The sequence below is a fragment of the Zeus faber genome, assembly GCF_960531495.2.
Source record: "Zeus faber genome assembly, chromosome: 20".
NCBI classification, from domain to species: Eukaryota; Metazoa; Chordata; class Actinopteri; order Zeiformes; family Zeidae; genus Zeus; species Zeus faber.
The window spans coordinates 21634133-21651301 of record NC_137207.1 but is presented as its reverse complement, the minus strand read 5'-3'; the positions used below and the strand labels follow the sequence as shown (position 1 = coordinate 21651301).

At 43.2% G+C, this 17169-nt stretch overlaps 2 protein-coding genes across 4 annotated transcripts; one reads left to right on the top strand and one right to left on the bottom strand.

Annotated features, from left to right (window-relative positions):
* The first annotated feature begins 341 nt into the window (after positions 1-341).
* Positions 342-12258, top strand: psme3 (proteasome activator subunit 3). 3 transcript variants are annotated; one of them, XM_080021170.1, is made up of 10 exons: positions 342-481; positions 899-931; positions 3662-3724; positions 6315-6419; positions 6531-6576; positions 6933-7051; positions 8326-8462; positions 9854-9908; positions 10552-10638; positions 11418-12258. In XM_080021170.1, the coding sequence occupies exons 1-10, from the start codon at positions 440-442 to the stop codon at positions 11496-11498; spliced, it is 768 nt and encodes a 255-aa protein (XP_079877296.1). In that variant the 5' UTR covers positions 342-439; the 3' UTR covers positions 11499-12258. The 3 variants fall into 3 exon arrangements, with proteins under 3 accessions (XP_079877296.1, XP_079877295.1, XP_079877297.1); XM_080021169.1 differs by having other exon boundaries at positions 6528-6576; XM_080021171.1 differs by lacking the exons at positions 342-481; positions 899-931 and adding an exon at positions 3260-3470 and having other exon boundaries at positions 6528-6576.
* A 796-nt stretch (positions 12259-13054) lies between these two features.
* LOC307245642 (uncharacterized protein) lies at positions 13055-13402 on the bottom strand (the record flags this gene model as incomplete). The annotated part of the gene is made up of 1 exon (XM_080021288.1): positions 13055-13402. One exon carries the CDS (start codon positions 13400-13402, stop codon positions 13055-13057), a length of 348 nt encoding a protein of 115 aa, XP_079877414.1.
* Between the last annotated feature and the right edge of the window lie 3767 nt (positions 13403-17169).

Here is a 17169-nt window from a genome sequence, read left to right as displayed (position 1 = left end):
CATCGTAACTTAACTTATTTTACCGTATTTGTATTATCTTAACCTCACTTAACTTCACTTTGCTTAACTTGTTTTACCTTAACGGAATCAAACGAAGTAAGAGTCGTCAAATCGACCGACTCTTCTCAGTGACTCGTCAAGAACCGGATCCCAAAGTAGGGGTCGAACCGGTCGTTCCCCCAGAAAAATACTGTGACGCGCGCGGAGTTTTTTTTTTTTTTTTTTTTTTTTTTTTTTTGTTTTTTTTTTTTTTTTTCCTCTCTCCCCCCCTCACGCATGCGCAGTCTGCTCTCCCCGGTTTTCCCCCTGCCCGCCCTCGTCGCACCTTTATGACGTCATCTCTAAGCTCGCCAGTGTGGGCTGACAGAAGTCAAAAGCCACACTTTGAGAAGTGAATTCGGTGATAGCGGGACGGTCTCCCTCTGTTCGTCAACGTAAAATGTCTTCTCTCCTCAAGGTGGACAATGAAATCAAGACCGAGGTAAGCGCCGGCCACGCTCTCCCTCCACCGCCTCTCCCCCGTAGCGTTGTAAACGTGCCGCCGTTTCTTCATTTTTTTTCCACCCCCCCCTCCATGCTAACGCGTTAGCACACGCGTCCGGCGCGGTTCGATAGCCGCACGCTCGCCGTGGTTTAGCCGACGCCGCTTCCCGGCCGCCAAAACAAACCCCCACCCAGCTGCGCTACCGTAGTCTGTCCCGGATTAAAAAAAGAAATATAGATATATATATATATCAACATGTCACGGGAAGTCGAGGCGCACCAGTACCGGCGGGAACACGTGTAACATACGGAGGGGAGCCAGGCTGGACGCAAGGCCTCACACCGACTCCACCGGCCATGTACTGGTTTTGGTGTTGTTACTGATGTCGCTCTGACTTGTTGTTTTGCTTTGCAGGTTGATGCTTTCAGAGAGCGCATAACGGGAGAGGTGAGTTTTAAGGGGAATCCCTCCCTTTCTTCCCCATATGTTGTCTTTCCATGGTCTAGTCTGACTACACCTGACTAGGTGGCAGATGTAGTCTTCTGAGGCCCCTTCGAGACTGGCACTTGTTTAAGGGCTACATCATAATGCCTTACGTCTCATCTAATTTAGCAGATGCTTATTTAATTGCTATTTGCAATAAGTACATTTTGTCGGATGTAGTCAAACCAACTACTGTCACTACCGGCTACACCGTCTCTAGGAATAAGTAGATTTTGTGGAGTATTTTTTTATTATAATAATGTAGTATATGTGTTTATTTGATATGGAGATTGAGAATTGTAAAGGGGATTATTATGAGAGGTAAACGGGGCATAGTGATCCTTATAGAATAGAGAAGAGAAAAGGTGAGATTCTTATGAGCTAGCAGTAGAGAATAGTAAAGGGAGATGAATGTCCTAATGATATAGGTAGAGTCGCGTAAAGAGGCATAGATTCCCATGAGATGGAGCAAGAGAAAAGAGGGATAGAGATCCTTATGAGGTGGAGAAGAGTAAAAGTGCATGGAGAGAGCCTTATGATATTGAGAAGATTTAAGGGGATGGGGATGCTTATGAGAGGTAGAGAAGAGGAAAGTGGGTGGAGATCCTTATGAGATGGGGTGAGAGAAGCGTAAAGGGGAATAGATCATTGGGCTGTACCCGATTTGGAATTTTGTCAGTCTCATTGAATTTTGGCTGTTCAATCCAAATATTCAGGGCCAGGGCCAGCTCTTCCTATAGGTGAGATAGGCAGCCGCCTAGGGCGCCATCCCAATTAGTGGTGCGGAGAGGGAGCGGTAGGAGCACATTTTGCGCACCTGTCTCCCTCGCCAACGGTGCGCGTGCCAGGGATAGGGTAATCAGCGCACCTGTGCAATCTGTTTTTATTTTAGATGTGGGTTATTTTATTTTAAGTGTCCTTATGGACCGAAACATTAGGGAACTAAACCATGCATACTGGGGCAGCTTTCTCCGGGATTTTCAGAAACACCAGTCTCTTGAGTTTACCCAGAGTGGTGCGAAAAACACAAAAACATCCAGTGAGTGGCAGTTCTTTGGACAGAAATGCCTTGTTGATGATAGAGGTCAACAGAGACTGGCCAGGCTGGTTGGCGCTTACGGACAGGCTACAGTAACTCAGATAGCCACTTTGTACAAGTGTGGTGAGCAGAAAAAAGTCTCAGAATGCACAACACGTCGAACCTTTAAGGTGGACGGTCTACGACAGCAGAAGACCACGTCGGGTTCCACTTCTGTCAGCCAGGATCATAAAGCGGAGGCTGCAGTGGGCACGCTTGGGGTCCATTAATACAAAATCAGTCATCACTTGAATGCTACAGCCTATTTGAGTATAGTTGCTGACCATGCGCGTCCTTCCATGGCCACAATGATACTGCACCATGTCTCAAAGTGAGCGGCTGACGGATCTGCTGCACATAATGTAATCATGTCGACATGGACCGGAATCTCAATGGAATGTTTCCAACATCTTGTTGAATCCAGAAGAAAATAATTGAAACTGTTTTGAGAGCAAAGGGAGGCCCTATTCAATATTTGTATAGTGCTCCTAATAAAGTGCTCAGTCAGTGTAGGTAGAGGCCACTAAAGGCAATATAGATATTTGTGAGATGGGAGGTAGAGTAGAGTAAAGGGGGATGGAGATGCTTATGTGGTAGAGAAGAGGAAGGGGGATAGGGGTGCTTATCATATAGCTAGAGAAGAGTAAAGGGGTGAGTATCATGAGATGGAGAACAGTAAAGGAGGATAAAGATCCTTGTAAGACGCCGGTAGAGAAGGGTAAAGGAATAGATATCCTCATGACATAGGGAACAGTAAGAGTGGATAGAGATGCTTATGAAATGGATGTAAAGGGGATGAATGTCCTTATGATGGAGGTAGAGAAAGCCAAATGGGGGTTGGAGATCCTCATTGGGTAGGATGACTAAAGGGGATAGATGCCCATGAGATGGAGCAGCAGTAAAGAGGGTTAGAGATTATGAGGTGCAGGAAGAGAGCAGTAAAGAGGGATAGGGATCCTCATGACATAGAAACACACAAAGGGGGGTGGAGATACTTATGAAAGAGCTAGAGAACAGTAGGTCCAGGTCTAGTCAGAAGAGATTGGTCTTCAGTCGGTGAGAGATTGGAAGCGATGAGGGGAGTCACAACTGGGATGAACGAATCCTGACACCGCGTAGTGATGGAGGAGCGAGGCCTAAGCCTGCATGGGTGGAGGGGTCTGGCAGTTTGGTGGGCAGCCATGAGGTCCAAGAGATGGGAAAGATGGGAAGTTGTTGTGCAGTTATACAAGGGGAGTGACATGAGAACTTTGCTTGGTTTAACGCTAGATGAGCTGCTGCGTTGTGGAAGAGCTGAAGAGGTCTGTGGTGGTCTCTAGAAGGCTCATGGAACAGCCAGGTAGACCAGCCCAAAGAGCGTTGCAGTAGTCTAAACGGAAGATGGCTAGAGCCTTGAACCAGAACTTGCGTCGTGTCCCTCATGAGGTATGGACATGTTGTTGTTCTTCAGATATTGTTGAGGGGAAAAGCTGCAGGAGCGGAGTTGTAGCAGCCATGTGGGCAGAACAAGATAGTGGTCCAGAATAACCCCAAGGTTCTTGGCAGTCTGAGAGGCTATGTTAATATTTGACTGGATACTTGAAAGCAACACAACTCACATCTTGCATCTTTTTCAGGCAGAGAACCTAGTTGCAAATTTTTTCCCAAAGAAGTTATTGGAACTCGATCACTTCCTTAAGGTACGTGGCGCTGAATGATTGATGTGAATATGATTGATTGATTGATTGTACTTACTGAAATCTAAAATCCATATTTGAAGTGGACAACACGTAGGAAAATGTGGCTGGATGGATACTTAATCCCAGGGTTCTTACCATGTCCTTGAAGTGCTTGAATTTCATCGTCAGAAAATCGATTTACTTTGAATACCTTGAAAATAGCCCCTTTTCTTTGATATTCCCCCAGGTTTTGTTATTCAAGTCACAATGTAATACACATTTTTGGGAATCTCTTTTAAGACAGGTGGAAATTTAAATTCAATTCAGCATGGTTGAAATAAGACACTTATAATAATATATATACAAATTACATTAAGAAGATGTGTGTGTGTGTGTGTGTGTGTGTGTGTGTGTGTGTGTATACAAATATAAATATAGGCAATGAGACAGATTTTTTTTTTGTGTGAAGTCCTTGAAAATGGGGAAAAAATGCTGTATTGAAAGTCATTGAGTTATGCTAGAACCAGCCCTGCTTTATTCATCCCTGGAAGGAAATTGTACTATTTTGTTTACTTTACCCTAAGTTGACCTGATTGTTCTCATTGAGATTCAGCATTACCATATTTCCTCAAATATTGACCGGGGCTTTCATTTACCTGAACTGTAGAGGGTACTAGGATTTTATTGAAAGCAGGCTTTTATTAGAGGCAGGCTTTTATGTCCTAAAACCAAACCAAAACTCTTTGATTTTTGAATCAAACCTCTGTCTGGTTTCCGTGCTCCTCTAAATAAATACATCTAAAACAAAAACACAGCTTTCATTATAAGAGAATTTTGTCATTTCTCAGCACTCGCATTATTTACGTAGTTATTTTTTTGTTCGGAGACACTGGAACGTCCAATCCACTGTCCTGGTCCAAGGCGGAGCGTCGCTTCACTGGGTATAAAATGTTCATTTCATACAAATAGAAACTAAATAGATCTAAAATTTAAGAAAAAAAAACACGAAAACCATCAAGGGAACGGGTGTTGTATCGAAGTCTGTTTCCCCCGTCAAAATCTGCTTTCCCCCCCGAGCCTGTCAGGATGCACTCCCCCTGCTATAATGGACAAATTTTGGGATATCAGGCGAAAATCGCAGGGCTTGCCTATAGCAATAACAATTTCACAGGTGTGTGTGTGTGAGTTTCCTTTCTTATTGAACACAGGGGGAACAGAATCTGCCAGTAACATTCTCTTTCCTGAATCAATAGTTCACCTTAACAAACAATAGTAGATTATTTGAACACATAGAAGCTAATGAAGTTACCAGGGGGTTGAGCGCGGTGACCTACATGACATCTCGCACCTCGGAGATTTTGTGACTTTGGCGCAAGGGGCCCGAAGAGCGTTTCTCTTCATTTCCTTTGATTTCCAAATGGAGAAGTTCGGGAAAAGACACTCTGAACTGGATCGCCATACTGGAATATTTACGACCCGTCTTTGCGCGAGTTAAATATTTTAACTTTTTGCCTTCCTCTGCAGTGGAATAAGTCGGATGTTACACAGCAGGTCAAGTCTGATGCAGATATGGATAACGAGAGAACAGACAGAAAATAATTTAGTTTTGTATATTTTATTGGAGTCAATAGTTTTGCCGTCCTACCTCTCACTCCAGGTCTTTTTTTTTTTTTTTTTTTTTTTTTTTTTTTTTTCTCCCCTCTTCCTCCTGCCGTAAGCATTAGCTGTTGAGCAACAACAAACATGTAGTTTCCTCCTCGGTATCAACACACGCAGCCATGTTTGTTGTTCGTCGTTCTTCCGGGAGCCTACTTATACTACTACTACTTCTACTTCTTGCTCCACTGCCCACTACTTTTTTTTCTCCACAGTCCCCTGTCCTTACTGTGAGTACTGCTGCTCCCTGGCTGGGTATTTTTATTCTTGAAGCGCCCCAAAGACTCCAGTTAATACAATTACAACAAAACCACAGATTGTTCAGTTCTTCAAGATTCAAGATTTTTTATTTGTCACATACATATACATACTTTCATACATATATGCAGTGAAATAATAAAATATCGATAAGACAATCTTAATCGATTAAATTCTCACTGGCAATTCATCTATAGTCGATTAATTGTTGCCATCCCTAATTCTCAGGTGTCAGGATGTGTATTCCCTGCTGTAACGGAGGTGGTTTTAAGACAGATAAATTGCGGTGAAGTGTGCTTGTTGGGACAGAAAACCATCAGTTATTTATTTAAAAAAAAAAAAAAATGAACGCATGCCTCTTTCGCTGTTTGAATAGGGGCCGGGCTAAGACGGGGAAACAGTCTGATACAACACCGGCACGGCACCACTCCAATTCTCTTGAGTTGGGTTTACGTTTAACACAATGAGTCATCCGGAATAACCAAGTTTTGAAAAATAAAATGATTATATTTTTGGAATTGATTTATTTAAAGCGGTGGGAATGTACATTATCCGTAACTGGCACGCACGTTATGTAACAGGCATCAGGGGTTTATCCATCCTTGGTTTTTACCCCGGTCTTTATTTGAGGCAGGCTTTTATTTGAGTACCAGTTTATATTTGAGGAAATGCGGTAGCTTGGTTCTCTGGTCTTCAGGATCCCATAATAAACATCTGTGAGCTGAAGGAGATCCACTCAGAGATCAACCTGACGGTGCCCGACCCCATCCTGCTCTCAAACCTGCACGACGGCCTAGAAGCGGTGAGGGCTCCGTGCGGAAGTGGGGTTTACGTTTCGCGTCGCACGCTTTTGAACGTGGAGCACCGGGTGTTAGACTTACCCCTGACACATTGTTATCTGGTTTTATAGCAGAATTCCAAAAAGAGGAAACTGGAGGATGGACCTGAAGAAGACGCGGGTGAGTGACGGCGACAAACTGGAATGTGACGTCCATCTTGGAGTGTTCACTGCATACATGAAGTGGACGACGCGAGACATGCTCTCCTCTGGTGCACTTGGATGTGCCAGACAATTACCTTTTTTATAAACACGGTTGCGGAAAGAGCTTGTGACTTATTTTGCCAGAAACTTAGCAGGTTGGAATAGGCAGACTCGTTGAGCTAAAAGGTAATTTGATAACCCCCAATCCATGAGTAAATGTGTTGCAGCCATTTTTATAATCTGCTCCTCATCGCCTTACTTCAGCCCGTCTGAGATATTCTGCGCTGTGAATCTTTTGAAGCTATGTTTGTTCCCTCTTCTGTTTGTACCTAGTGACTGGCACTAAGGTATTCGTCATGCCCGGTGGTATGATGAAGAGCAACGGCAAGCTGGTTGATCTGATCGAAAAGGTCAAGCCAGAGATCCGGACACTTATCGAGAAATGTAACACGGTAAGTAAGTAGGGCCTTCCTCGTCGCGGGCCACAAACAGCATCCCGAGTCTTTGTTTCAGAGCTATTGGGGCGGCTTGGCCAACGGGGATTCATGTAAATCAGTACTAACATAATTCTCCTTAAATTAGTCCAGAATTTTAAAATGCCTTTTCTAAGACGTTGCTTAACTTGAGATGAATGAGTTCTGGACTGAGGTGATGGACGACTTGTCAGCTCCTTCTGTCTGGTCTTGGTTCCGGCCACATCCATTAATCCAAAGGTTCAATTTGAGATTCGCATAAACCCAGATTGGCTCTAATTTTGGTTCTGGAAATCAGATTTTTTTAAACTTATTATTATTATTATTATTATTATATATATTTTTTTAAATCTAATTTTCTTTCGCTTTTTAAACCAGGACTAGGGCAAGTCTGAGATTATTTTAAGATGCGACTGAGAGCCTGTCCCTTTAAATAATTCCAGATTAAAAGTGATTTTTTTTTTGTCCAAGATTAGGCCTAATCCGTTAGTTTCCCCTCCGGCATGGTGCTGTTGTGCACGCCCTTGAGGATTGTGACTGATTTAGTAAATATAAACAATGTTTTTTCATTTTATAAAAAATTCACCCACCTATCCCTGAATCTAAAGGCACTAATAAACTTGCTTCTAAATACGCAAACGCAAGATGACCAGTGGGGCTGGTATATCGGAATGGGACAGGCAGGTCTGTTGCAGACTCTGAACGAACTACAATGGCTGAAAGTTTTAAAGAGAAACTTGTGTTGCTTCTCCGCAACCACTCGCATAAACAGTCTCGCCAGAACCGCCGGCGTGTGGTCCAATGATTTTTACAAGTCGCCTGTGAAAAACAAACCGTCTCTAGGAGCGTTGCGTACGGGCGCGGGAGGGAGACGCTGGAGAGACGGGGCGGGAACGGCGGTCGCTCTCCAGATCTCTCCTCCTAAAGGAGATACCCCGGTATCGTCCACGGGTGGGCCCTTGTCTGCCCGCGGGTGGGTATACTTTAAAATCCTCCAGGCGCACAGTGCCGGTACACGGCACACGTCGTTAACACCACGTATATTGAGGCCATAACAAGGTTTGCTCGCCCCCTCCTCCTCCTCCTCCTGCTGCTGGAGCTCTGGTGAGACTGTTCGTGGAGATGACGTTACTTCAGCTGTGACTCACGGTCACTAATCAGTGGTCTATAAAAAAATAAAATAAAATAAATCGCCGTGACCATATCGTAGCTTTACTTTGCTCCGCCCTGAACCCCGGCGTGTCGTTCCACAGGTCAAAATGTGGGTGCAGCTCCTCATTCCCAGGATAGAAGACGGAAACAACTTTGGCGTGTCCATCCAGGAGGAGACGGTGGCCGAGCTCAGGACGGTGGAGGGGGAGGCGGCGTCGTACCTCGACCAGATATCCAGGTCTGTACGCAGGGGCGCTTTAATGGAGGGCGTCCCGCTCATTCAAGTTTTAATATTGACAAAAAGTCTTGTACTTTTAGACACTTTAAAGCTCAGTCGAAACACCCGTGTGACTGCATGGACTCTGGATCGTTCTGCGACCCAAAATTGGATAGTTGGAAGAAGTACTCACGCTCGAAAGTTAAAACTAGAATGCGGTTAAAACATCAAGGCGGGGGAAGGAAAGTGTGAAGATATGTATACAGTGGTACCTTGACTTACGGTGGTACCTTTTTTTTTTTTTTTTTTTTTTACGTGTTTTTAAATAAGAAAAATGTATTTATAAATAACAAATATTGTATAAAAACATAATAAAACACAATAAAAGAGTGTGTAGATCTCTCTCCTCTTCTGCCTTCTCGCAGATGACACCCTCCGTCACGCTACCTCCTGCGAACTGCTTCTCCGTCAACCACACCAACAGCAGATTCTCCATCTTTTCATGGACAGCGGTCCGCAGCGTAGACATTATTTTAACGCCCTTGCATGGCGAACTACCCTTTATCGTCTCCTTCTGCTTCGGTATGGTACATATCGTAGAAGTACTACGCTTGTACTGCCTCACCAATTCCGTCACACGCTCACCTCGCTTTAAGTCAATGGACATCATCCGCTTCTTCTCAGCACTTTTTTTTGGGGGGGGGGGGGGGGGACCCATGGTTCGAAAAACAAATTGGCAAAATAACTGCACAAAAAGCACAAATCGTGAGCACAAAACCCGAAAGCGATGCTTCCACGCTCAGGTAACGTGCGTGAAGTGAAGGCGTGAGACGGGGGATGCTGGCCGCATTCGCTCGCCACGCCCACCAGCGGCGGCACCTGAAGCTCGCTCCTCCCAACTCAAATCTTTGCTCGCAAATCAATACAAAAAATCGACGGAACAGCGGCTCGTAACTCAAGGTACCGCTGTATTAATAAGCAGATTATTTTGGCCAGAAAGTGACTGAAATGACACTGAAATGTATACAAACAAGGATGGCGTCACAATTGTGCCGTAACCTGCCCGTGCTGTCTTCCTGAATGCACCTCTTATTTTGTTTTATTTATAATTGTTATTGACTTGGAAAGTTGAACACTTTTGCCTTTTTTAGTTTGAAATTGTACTGGCCTGACTTTTGTTATCTGCAAATCAAAAAATATATAAATTGAGTGTAGTCAAATGGATGTGGAAAATGACTATTTCTTTTAAGAGTCTCAGGAGGGATCCGCTGGCCAAAATCCACCTGGGGTTTTATGTTTTCAAACTGGGCTGGTTGGAGTTTCAGTCGAGCATGCAGTCCGCTCTTCATTAGACTTAATATCTTTTCTTTCGAGCACTCTATGATATTCATTGCTTCTTCTTTCTGTTCTAGATACTACATCACAAGAGCAAAGCTGGTGTCCAAAATAGCAAAATACCCACATGTGGTGAGTACAAGTTCCTGAAACCCCCCAAGGCGTGTGTAAGGCCTGAGCCCAATAAGCTTGATGGTTATGAAGGAAAGTTCAGACGCTGATCCTTTTTTCTTATTCGTTCATTTTCATTGGCCACATTAGGCACGTGCAGTTGTGTCGTTGTACAGTTGTTTGACTATTTACTAATATTAGAGAAATTTTCTCACAAACATCTGCAGCATTGGAGCATTTCACTTTAGTACAGGATTAGCCCAAAAAGTTGGGATGGATAAACATGTGCTTATAGTTCAACATCATACATTACCTTACCTATCACTTGAGAACAGTGTGTTGGGATATATCTTTTAATTCATGTTTTATTTTAATCCATTTTTTAAATTATTATTTTGGATTAAATCAAGTTGAAGTTAAAATCATTTATTTACAGGCACCTGGGCTGGCTTTCTGGCCTGTTTTGAGAGAAGGATCCTAATTCATGAAAAAGTTGTTTAACCTTTAAATATGAAAATCAGCATTTGAAAGAGGTGAAATCACAGTAATGCTCAAGTACTGCACAGGGTGTGTCTGTATGCAGGGAAGCACTAGCTGCTCTGTCTCCCTTTTGAGGATTTTATAGAATTAAATTTCTGCTCTTTACCTTCTTCTATCCGGACAGGAGGACTACCGGCGCACGGTAACAGAGATTGATGAGAAGGAATACATCAGTCTAAAGATCATTGTTTCTGAGCTCCGAAATCAATACGTAAGCAGCCTCACCGCCTTTTTGATTTCCTCAGCATGATGTGATGAACACAGGTTTAAACTTTTTTTTTTTTTTTTCTTTTTTGTAAGCCGTTGTCCATGCGTATGTCTGAAAATGCATTTTATTCCCCCGGCCGATTAAAAAAAATAATAATAATAATGTTATAAAAGTTGATAAAGAGACAAAACGGTTTAACCACTTTTTACCATCATTCCGTGAGAAGGCGTTTACAAAAACGAACCAAATTTTTTCGAAACAAACCAAATGCACAAAGAGTGTGCAAATTGAACGACTCTTTTTGCTGAAGGGTGTGAACGGTGTCTTAGAAAATCTGTCCACGCGAGAACGCAAAGGCGCTTTTTAAAGCACTCACGTAAGCACGCCAGGCCAGGCCAGCGGGGGGGCCAATAATGTGTCCCGAAAGCACATCAAACGCCGCAGAAGAGCATGAGGAGCGCGCAGCGTGTCGTGTCTGTGCACTTTAAACTAGTACTGACCCTGCACATAGACAAGGTGGTCGTCGGGCGTCGCTCATGGCTTCCTGACATCAACGTTTTCCAGAACCTCCATTTTACTTCCTTCCTTGCCGACACACCGAAACAGCCCCCCCCCCACCCCCCCAAGTCTCGCCCCTAGGAGGCCTTTTCCGAGAGCTTTTGTTTCCGGTTCCTAAAACGCCGTTTTGGTGTGGATGTGACGCCAAAACGCAGCGGAAATGAGTTTCCAAACGGAGAGGTGTGTACAGGACCCGAGCAGAGTCTGTTTTGTTTTGTTTGTAGGTAACGTTACACGACATGATCCTGAAGAACATCGAGAAGATCAAGAGGCCCCGCAGCAGTAACACGGACGCCTTGTACTGACGGGACCTCCACCCAGCCAGCTCCAGTCTCCACCCTGACTCCACCCGCCCGCCCACCCACCCAGATACAATCATCACAGTACAGAACCACGGCTTGAATAGTCGGAAAAGACGCGCACATTGTTTTGTTTTTCTCGCTCTTGTTTTAATTGTAAAATATTGTCTTTAAATCCTAATGAAGGTTCAAGCTGAAGCTGGTCTCTCTGGATAAAACGGAAAAAGAAAAAAAAACAATGTATTTTTTAAATTTAATTAAAGCATTTTGTCCACGGATCTCTGTGACGCTGCTTCATTCATAGATCGGTCTTGCGGTTTTGTTTAAAAACCATTACTTTGTTTGTTTTTGTTTGTTTGTTTTTTCTGTTGTCAATGCCTATTGCTTCGGTGAATGTCTGTCTTAGATTTTTTTTTCTTTTATTGAGGGGGGCTTATAGTCTGCCTAGATACCGGCCTTGTCATAGGTTGGTAATTTATAGGCTTAGAAACGACAAAGCGCTTTTTTCTTTTTTTTTTTTTTTTTTTTTTAAAGTAAGGTAGATTATATTTTTAGTGCTTACTGGGTGTTCAGTTTAATGCTGGATGTTCTCCAAGCCCTGCTGAAGTTTGCAGAGAAGCAGGGTCGTTTTAGGTTATCTGTGTGATATTTTTTTGGAAATGTGAAGTGACTGTTCTATGTTCACAAGCTACCTAGTTGTCCAACAATAGGTACCCCACCCGCTTCAACATCTCTCCTATGTTTTAAGGGAAAGAATTCAATGAATAAAAACTTTTTAAATAATACTATGGTTTTGTCAAGTTAATGCAATAGTTTCAGTAATTTTTTTTATTCCAAGTTTAACTGCCGAGATGCCAATATCGTTCTTTGACTCGATGGAGCTAGTAAAACAATGCGTTCTATTCATTCAATGTAGATGATTGGTGGATACTGTATTCATCCCCAGAGGGAAATTGCATCAACAATAATACAGCAGTGGGATAAAAATATAACACAAAATGCCAAATATGTGAAAATCCAATAAAAATAGAATAAAACCTTCAACTGCACAAAATAAAGATATTGGAATGTACACTAAACCTAACCAAAAAAAAAAAACAGGAACATTTGTCAGATACAATAATGAAATCGTCAAGATTGGGCTTTGCTTGCCCCCAATCGGCCCCTCACCTACCATGAGCCAGTCAGTTCAATAATTATTTATAAAACTTCAACAATATGTTGAAAATGTTTCAACTTAAAAGAGAGAAGTAATGGAGACCAGCTCTTGTGTTGCAAGATCAAAATGGCAAGACTGCAGTTATGGGTCCCTTCCCGGCAGAACAGCAGTTCGCGGCAACCAAGAGGGGATTCGATTCCAGCCACATAAAAAGGTACAAAGGGAATGGAATAGGAGCGTAATAAGGACAGGACACTCGCTCGAAGTCCCACGTCTTAAATGTTTATTTACAAGTTGACCTGTTTACCGTGAGAGGCAGGTTAGGTAGTAAGGTGCAAATAAGTCGTCCTCTTCGTCAACCAAATCGAACCCTAATATTTCAGATTCGTCTTCTAAAAAGTCTTTAACCTCCAGAGGGATGAGGACAACAATCTCTTCCTGGAGGGGCTCCTCGAGTGGCTCCTCCAGGAACTCCTCCAGGAGAACCTCCAGGGACTCCTCCAGGGAGTCGTCCATGGACTCCTCCAGGAGCACCTCCAGGAGACCCTCCAGGGACCCGTCCACGGACTCGTCCATGGACTCCCCTATGGACCCCACTTCCGCCGACTCCTCCATGGACTCCTCCAGGAGGACCTCTAGGAGGCCCTCCAGGGACTCCTCCAGGAGACCCTCCAGGGACTCCTCCAGGGACTCCTCCAGGAGACCCTCCAGGGACTCCTCCAAGAGACCTCCAGGAGAAGGCTGCAGTCATACCAAGAGGGCAACCTCGTATTTTACTTGTTTTTATTTAGAGGAACAGATGTCACAACTTTTGTCAATTAAAATAGACAAAATACATATGAAATTTTTGGTATTCATTAGTTTGGAATTTACATGGCACAGCAAATAATAATTTAACATGAGATAAAAATGTCCTTCGGCACAACTTCATTATAGTAATTTCAAACACTGCACAGAAAACAACTCAGTAAAATATTAAAATAATAAATCAAACTGATGCACTAATTTATGGTTTATATTTAATTGATAATGGGCAGCCAGCCGGTCATTATCACAAAACAAACTGAAGGGGGCTATTCTGTGATAAATGACCGAGTGGCTGCGTATTACACGGCTACTCAAACACATTGAGATATGGAATATGGATTTTAAATTATTTCAGAAATGTAAAGTATGCCAAGAATTTCCCGCTAATACAACCACAGCTAAACTGTTCACCCTACAAAAACACACTTGGCCCGACAAAAGTCAAACCTATTTACTGTTATTACTATTTAAAAATAAAAAATAAAATAAAAATCTTCTGTTGTAGTTCCTATGTAGTGCCACCAGATGGCGCCACCAGTTAGTGGTCGAATTCGGACGTGAGCGGCGTGAAGCGAGGGACGTGAATCCAGCCAGCGGAGCGGTTGTCCGTGACAACGGTCATTATTAACGGACGGGCGGTCATAATTTGAAAAATAACGCACTGCTGGCTGCCGCTATTTACCAATCAGAACAGAGGATCCCACAGTGCCACAGTGTGATGACAACGCCAGTGAACAGTTGTAGAAATGTAAAGGACTGACCTCGGTGGACCCAGGCCAGAGCTCAGCCTCGGTCCTGCAGTAGCTGTGGTCCAGCAGGTGACTCTGCAGGTCGGAGCAGCATCCACTTCTGCTCTTCTACAACAGGAAATGAACAAGGAGTTTGGGTTTTTACTCGGTTTATATTAAAAAAAAAACACGAACAGAGGTCGAATATGTTAAAACAACGAATAATATACAAAATTATTTTATATTCGATTTCTTTTCCCAGAATTGCAACTGCGTTTCTGACTGTTTCGAACATGTCTGACTTTGTTATACTTTATTTTTATTTCATTTACATTACATTACGTAATTTAGTAGAAGGGTTAGTCCAAAGCGACTTACAATAAGTACTTGATAAGAATTATTATAAATATGATCATTTCTAATTATTATATTAATGTCAGATTAATATGATCAGATATTATATATTATATATATATATATATATATAATATATATATATATATATATTATTGTTATTATATTACTATCATACCTATGCCAGCACACTTAATTAAATGAGTATAACAGTAAGAGAAGAGGTCATTTTGCTTGGAAATGCGCGGCATAATCACTCACCATATTGATATCTGCTTTGGTTACTATGACACTGGGCGTTTATGGGGCTATTTTCTTTCTTTTCTTCTTTATTGTGCTCTCTCTCTCTCTCTCTCTCTCTCGATCTCTCTCTCTCTCACACACACACACACACACACACACGGGTATGAATGCCCACGCCTTCATAACCGGGGCCCAAACACTCAATTTTATAGGGGCAGAGTTGTGACGCCAAAACGACATCACATGATGGATGCCCGCCGGTTGCCACAGCTACCGGGGGGTGCGAGGCTGTGCGGGGCATTCCCCCACACAGGTGGTGCGTTTCCACGGCGACTGGATCGATTGTTTCCCCCGTAGGAAAGTTCTTGGGCAAAACAGTGGCACAGAAGGTGGAACGACTATCCATATTTGGTCATCTGGCCTCGTGTTCGGTGATTCAGGAACATTTCTATGGAACGATCTGGGCTGCTGCATTATGACCAGGCGCGGCGGTAGGTTCACCAAAATGAACGTCGGGTTACGTAGATAGGAGAGTGGACCTACCACACTTTGATGCCGCTTGCGGACGCACCCCGGTCCAGTCGTTGTTTTTTTCCCAGCATGCTAAGAAGAGGACGTGTGCGTAGATGGGCGGCGGTGATACGCTCCACCGCCGTGAGGTCACGATGCGGTGACCCTCGTACCCACGTCTGTGGTTGACGTGACACAAAATGCTCCGAAAGCCCCTGACCCCCCCAGGCCAGGTGACCGAGTACGGTGAGAGGTTCAGTGTTGCCGACGATATTTCAAAAAGGTTCGACAAGCGACAGATCTACAGAAGCGTGTCGCGTCCGTCGCCCGTCACCGCTCTGTCTCTCCTCAATTAAACGCACAATATTCTGCGCCTTACAAATAGTGGGCTGGTACCGCCTACTGGCCGTTTATATGCATCGTCTGAAGTTCCGTCCCTCCCAATCGGCATTGTGACATTGTGAAGCTGTGACATCACAAATCGGCTGTAACATTGTGACATTGTGACCGTGCCATCACAAATCGGCTGTAACATCATGACATTGTGACGCTGTCACATCAAAAATCGGCTTTGTTACATTGTGACGCTGTGACATCACAAATCGGCTGAAACATAGTGACATCGTCACTAGGGCTGAACAATTAATCAAATTCAAACCGACATCTCCAGGGGGGCGCACCTGTCTCACTCTCCGACGGTAGGGGTGCACGCGATCGGCGCGGCAGGACAGTGTATTTTTATTCATTTCAGTGTATTTTATTTTATCCCTCCTTATGGTCCTCTCCTTATGACAATTGCGTATGGAACGAAACTGTGCGTAATGGGGACAATCTCTTCGTTGATATGTTGAATGTGTCCAATGTGTGTTAGTCACACTATAGAATGGGTTGTTGCTTGTGTTTAGTGAATACTATTGAAGATAAGGTACTTAAAAAAAAATTGCATACTAAATCGCACTCGCAATACTAGTCTAAAAAAAATGGCAATTGGATTATTTTACAAAATATGTCGGGGCGCTGTGACGTCACAAATGGCCTGTAACATTGTGACATCACAAATGGGGCTAACACTTCATTTGGGGAAGGCAGCATGGCGGCGTCTCCTTCCGTCCGCCTCGTTGTTTGCCCTTGAGGAAGCAAAATCTGTGAGTTTGTGTGAGTTTGCGAAGACATTGTGAGAGTTATTACGACAACTCGTTAACAGGTTATTTGCAGTCGCATTGAGGTTGATCCTGCACACTGCCATGCTGTCCCGAAGGTCAGCTCCTGTCTTGGGTACTTTTTGGGACATATTAATAATGTCTCACTTGTTGCGTTGTGTCAGGCATTTTACAAATAAATGTTTTGTATTTTATGTTTTTTTTTTTTAGCACTTTTAGCACTTGATTGACTCATGGAGCACTTTGGATTTTTATTTGTGGATTGTAACATTTGTGTGTGTAGGTATGTGCAGTGTTATGCATTGAATCTTAAAATATTGCGTAATATAATATATAACGTAATGTAAATAAATAAAATGAAAATCAATACAATTTTAACAGACCCACCTAGACTTTTAATAAAGTTAAAAAAAAAATCAAAAAAAAAATCCGCAAAGTATTTTTGAATAAAGTTTTAATTTTACTTTTACCCTCACGAGGTTACAACAAAAAGCTTTCGATGCCTTTTATGCCAACCCGCCTTGGGTTTCGGTGATGTTTGTGTAACTCCGCACGTCTTTGTAAAACATACGCGCATTTTAATACGTTCAAACTCAAATCCAACTGTCGGTTTTAATAAAGTTACAAAAAAAAAATTAAAATTAAAAAATGCGGTTGACCGGCCGTACCGGAAGTGACGCCACAGACATTCAAACTCGAGGCGGCGGCGGCGGCGG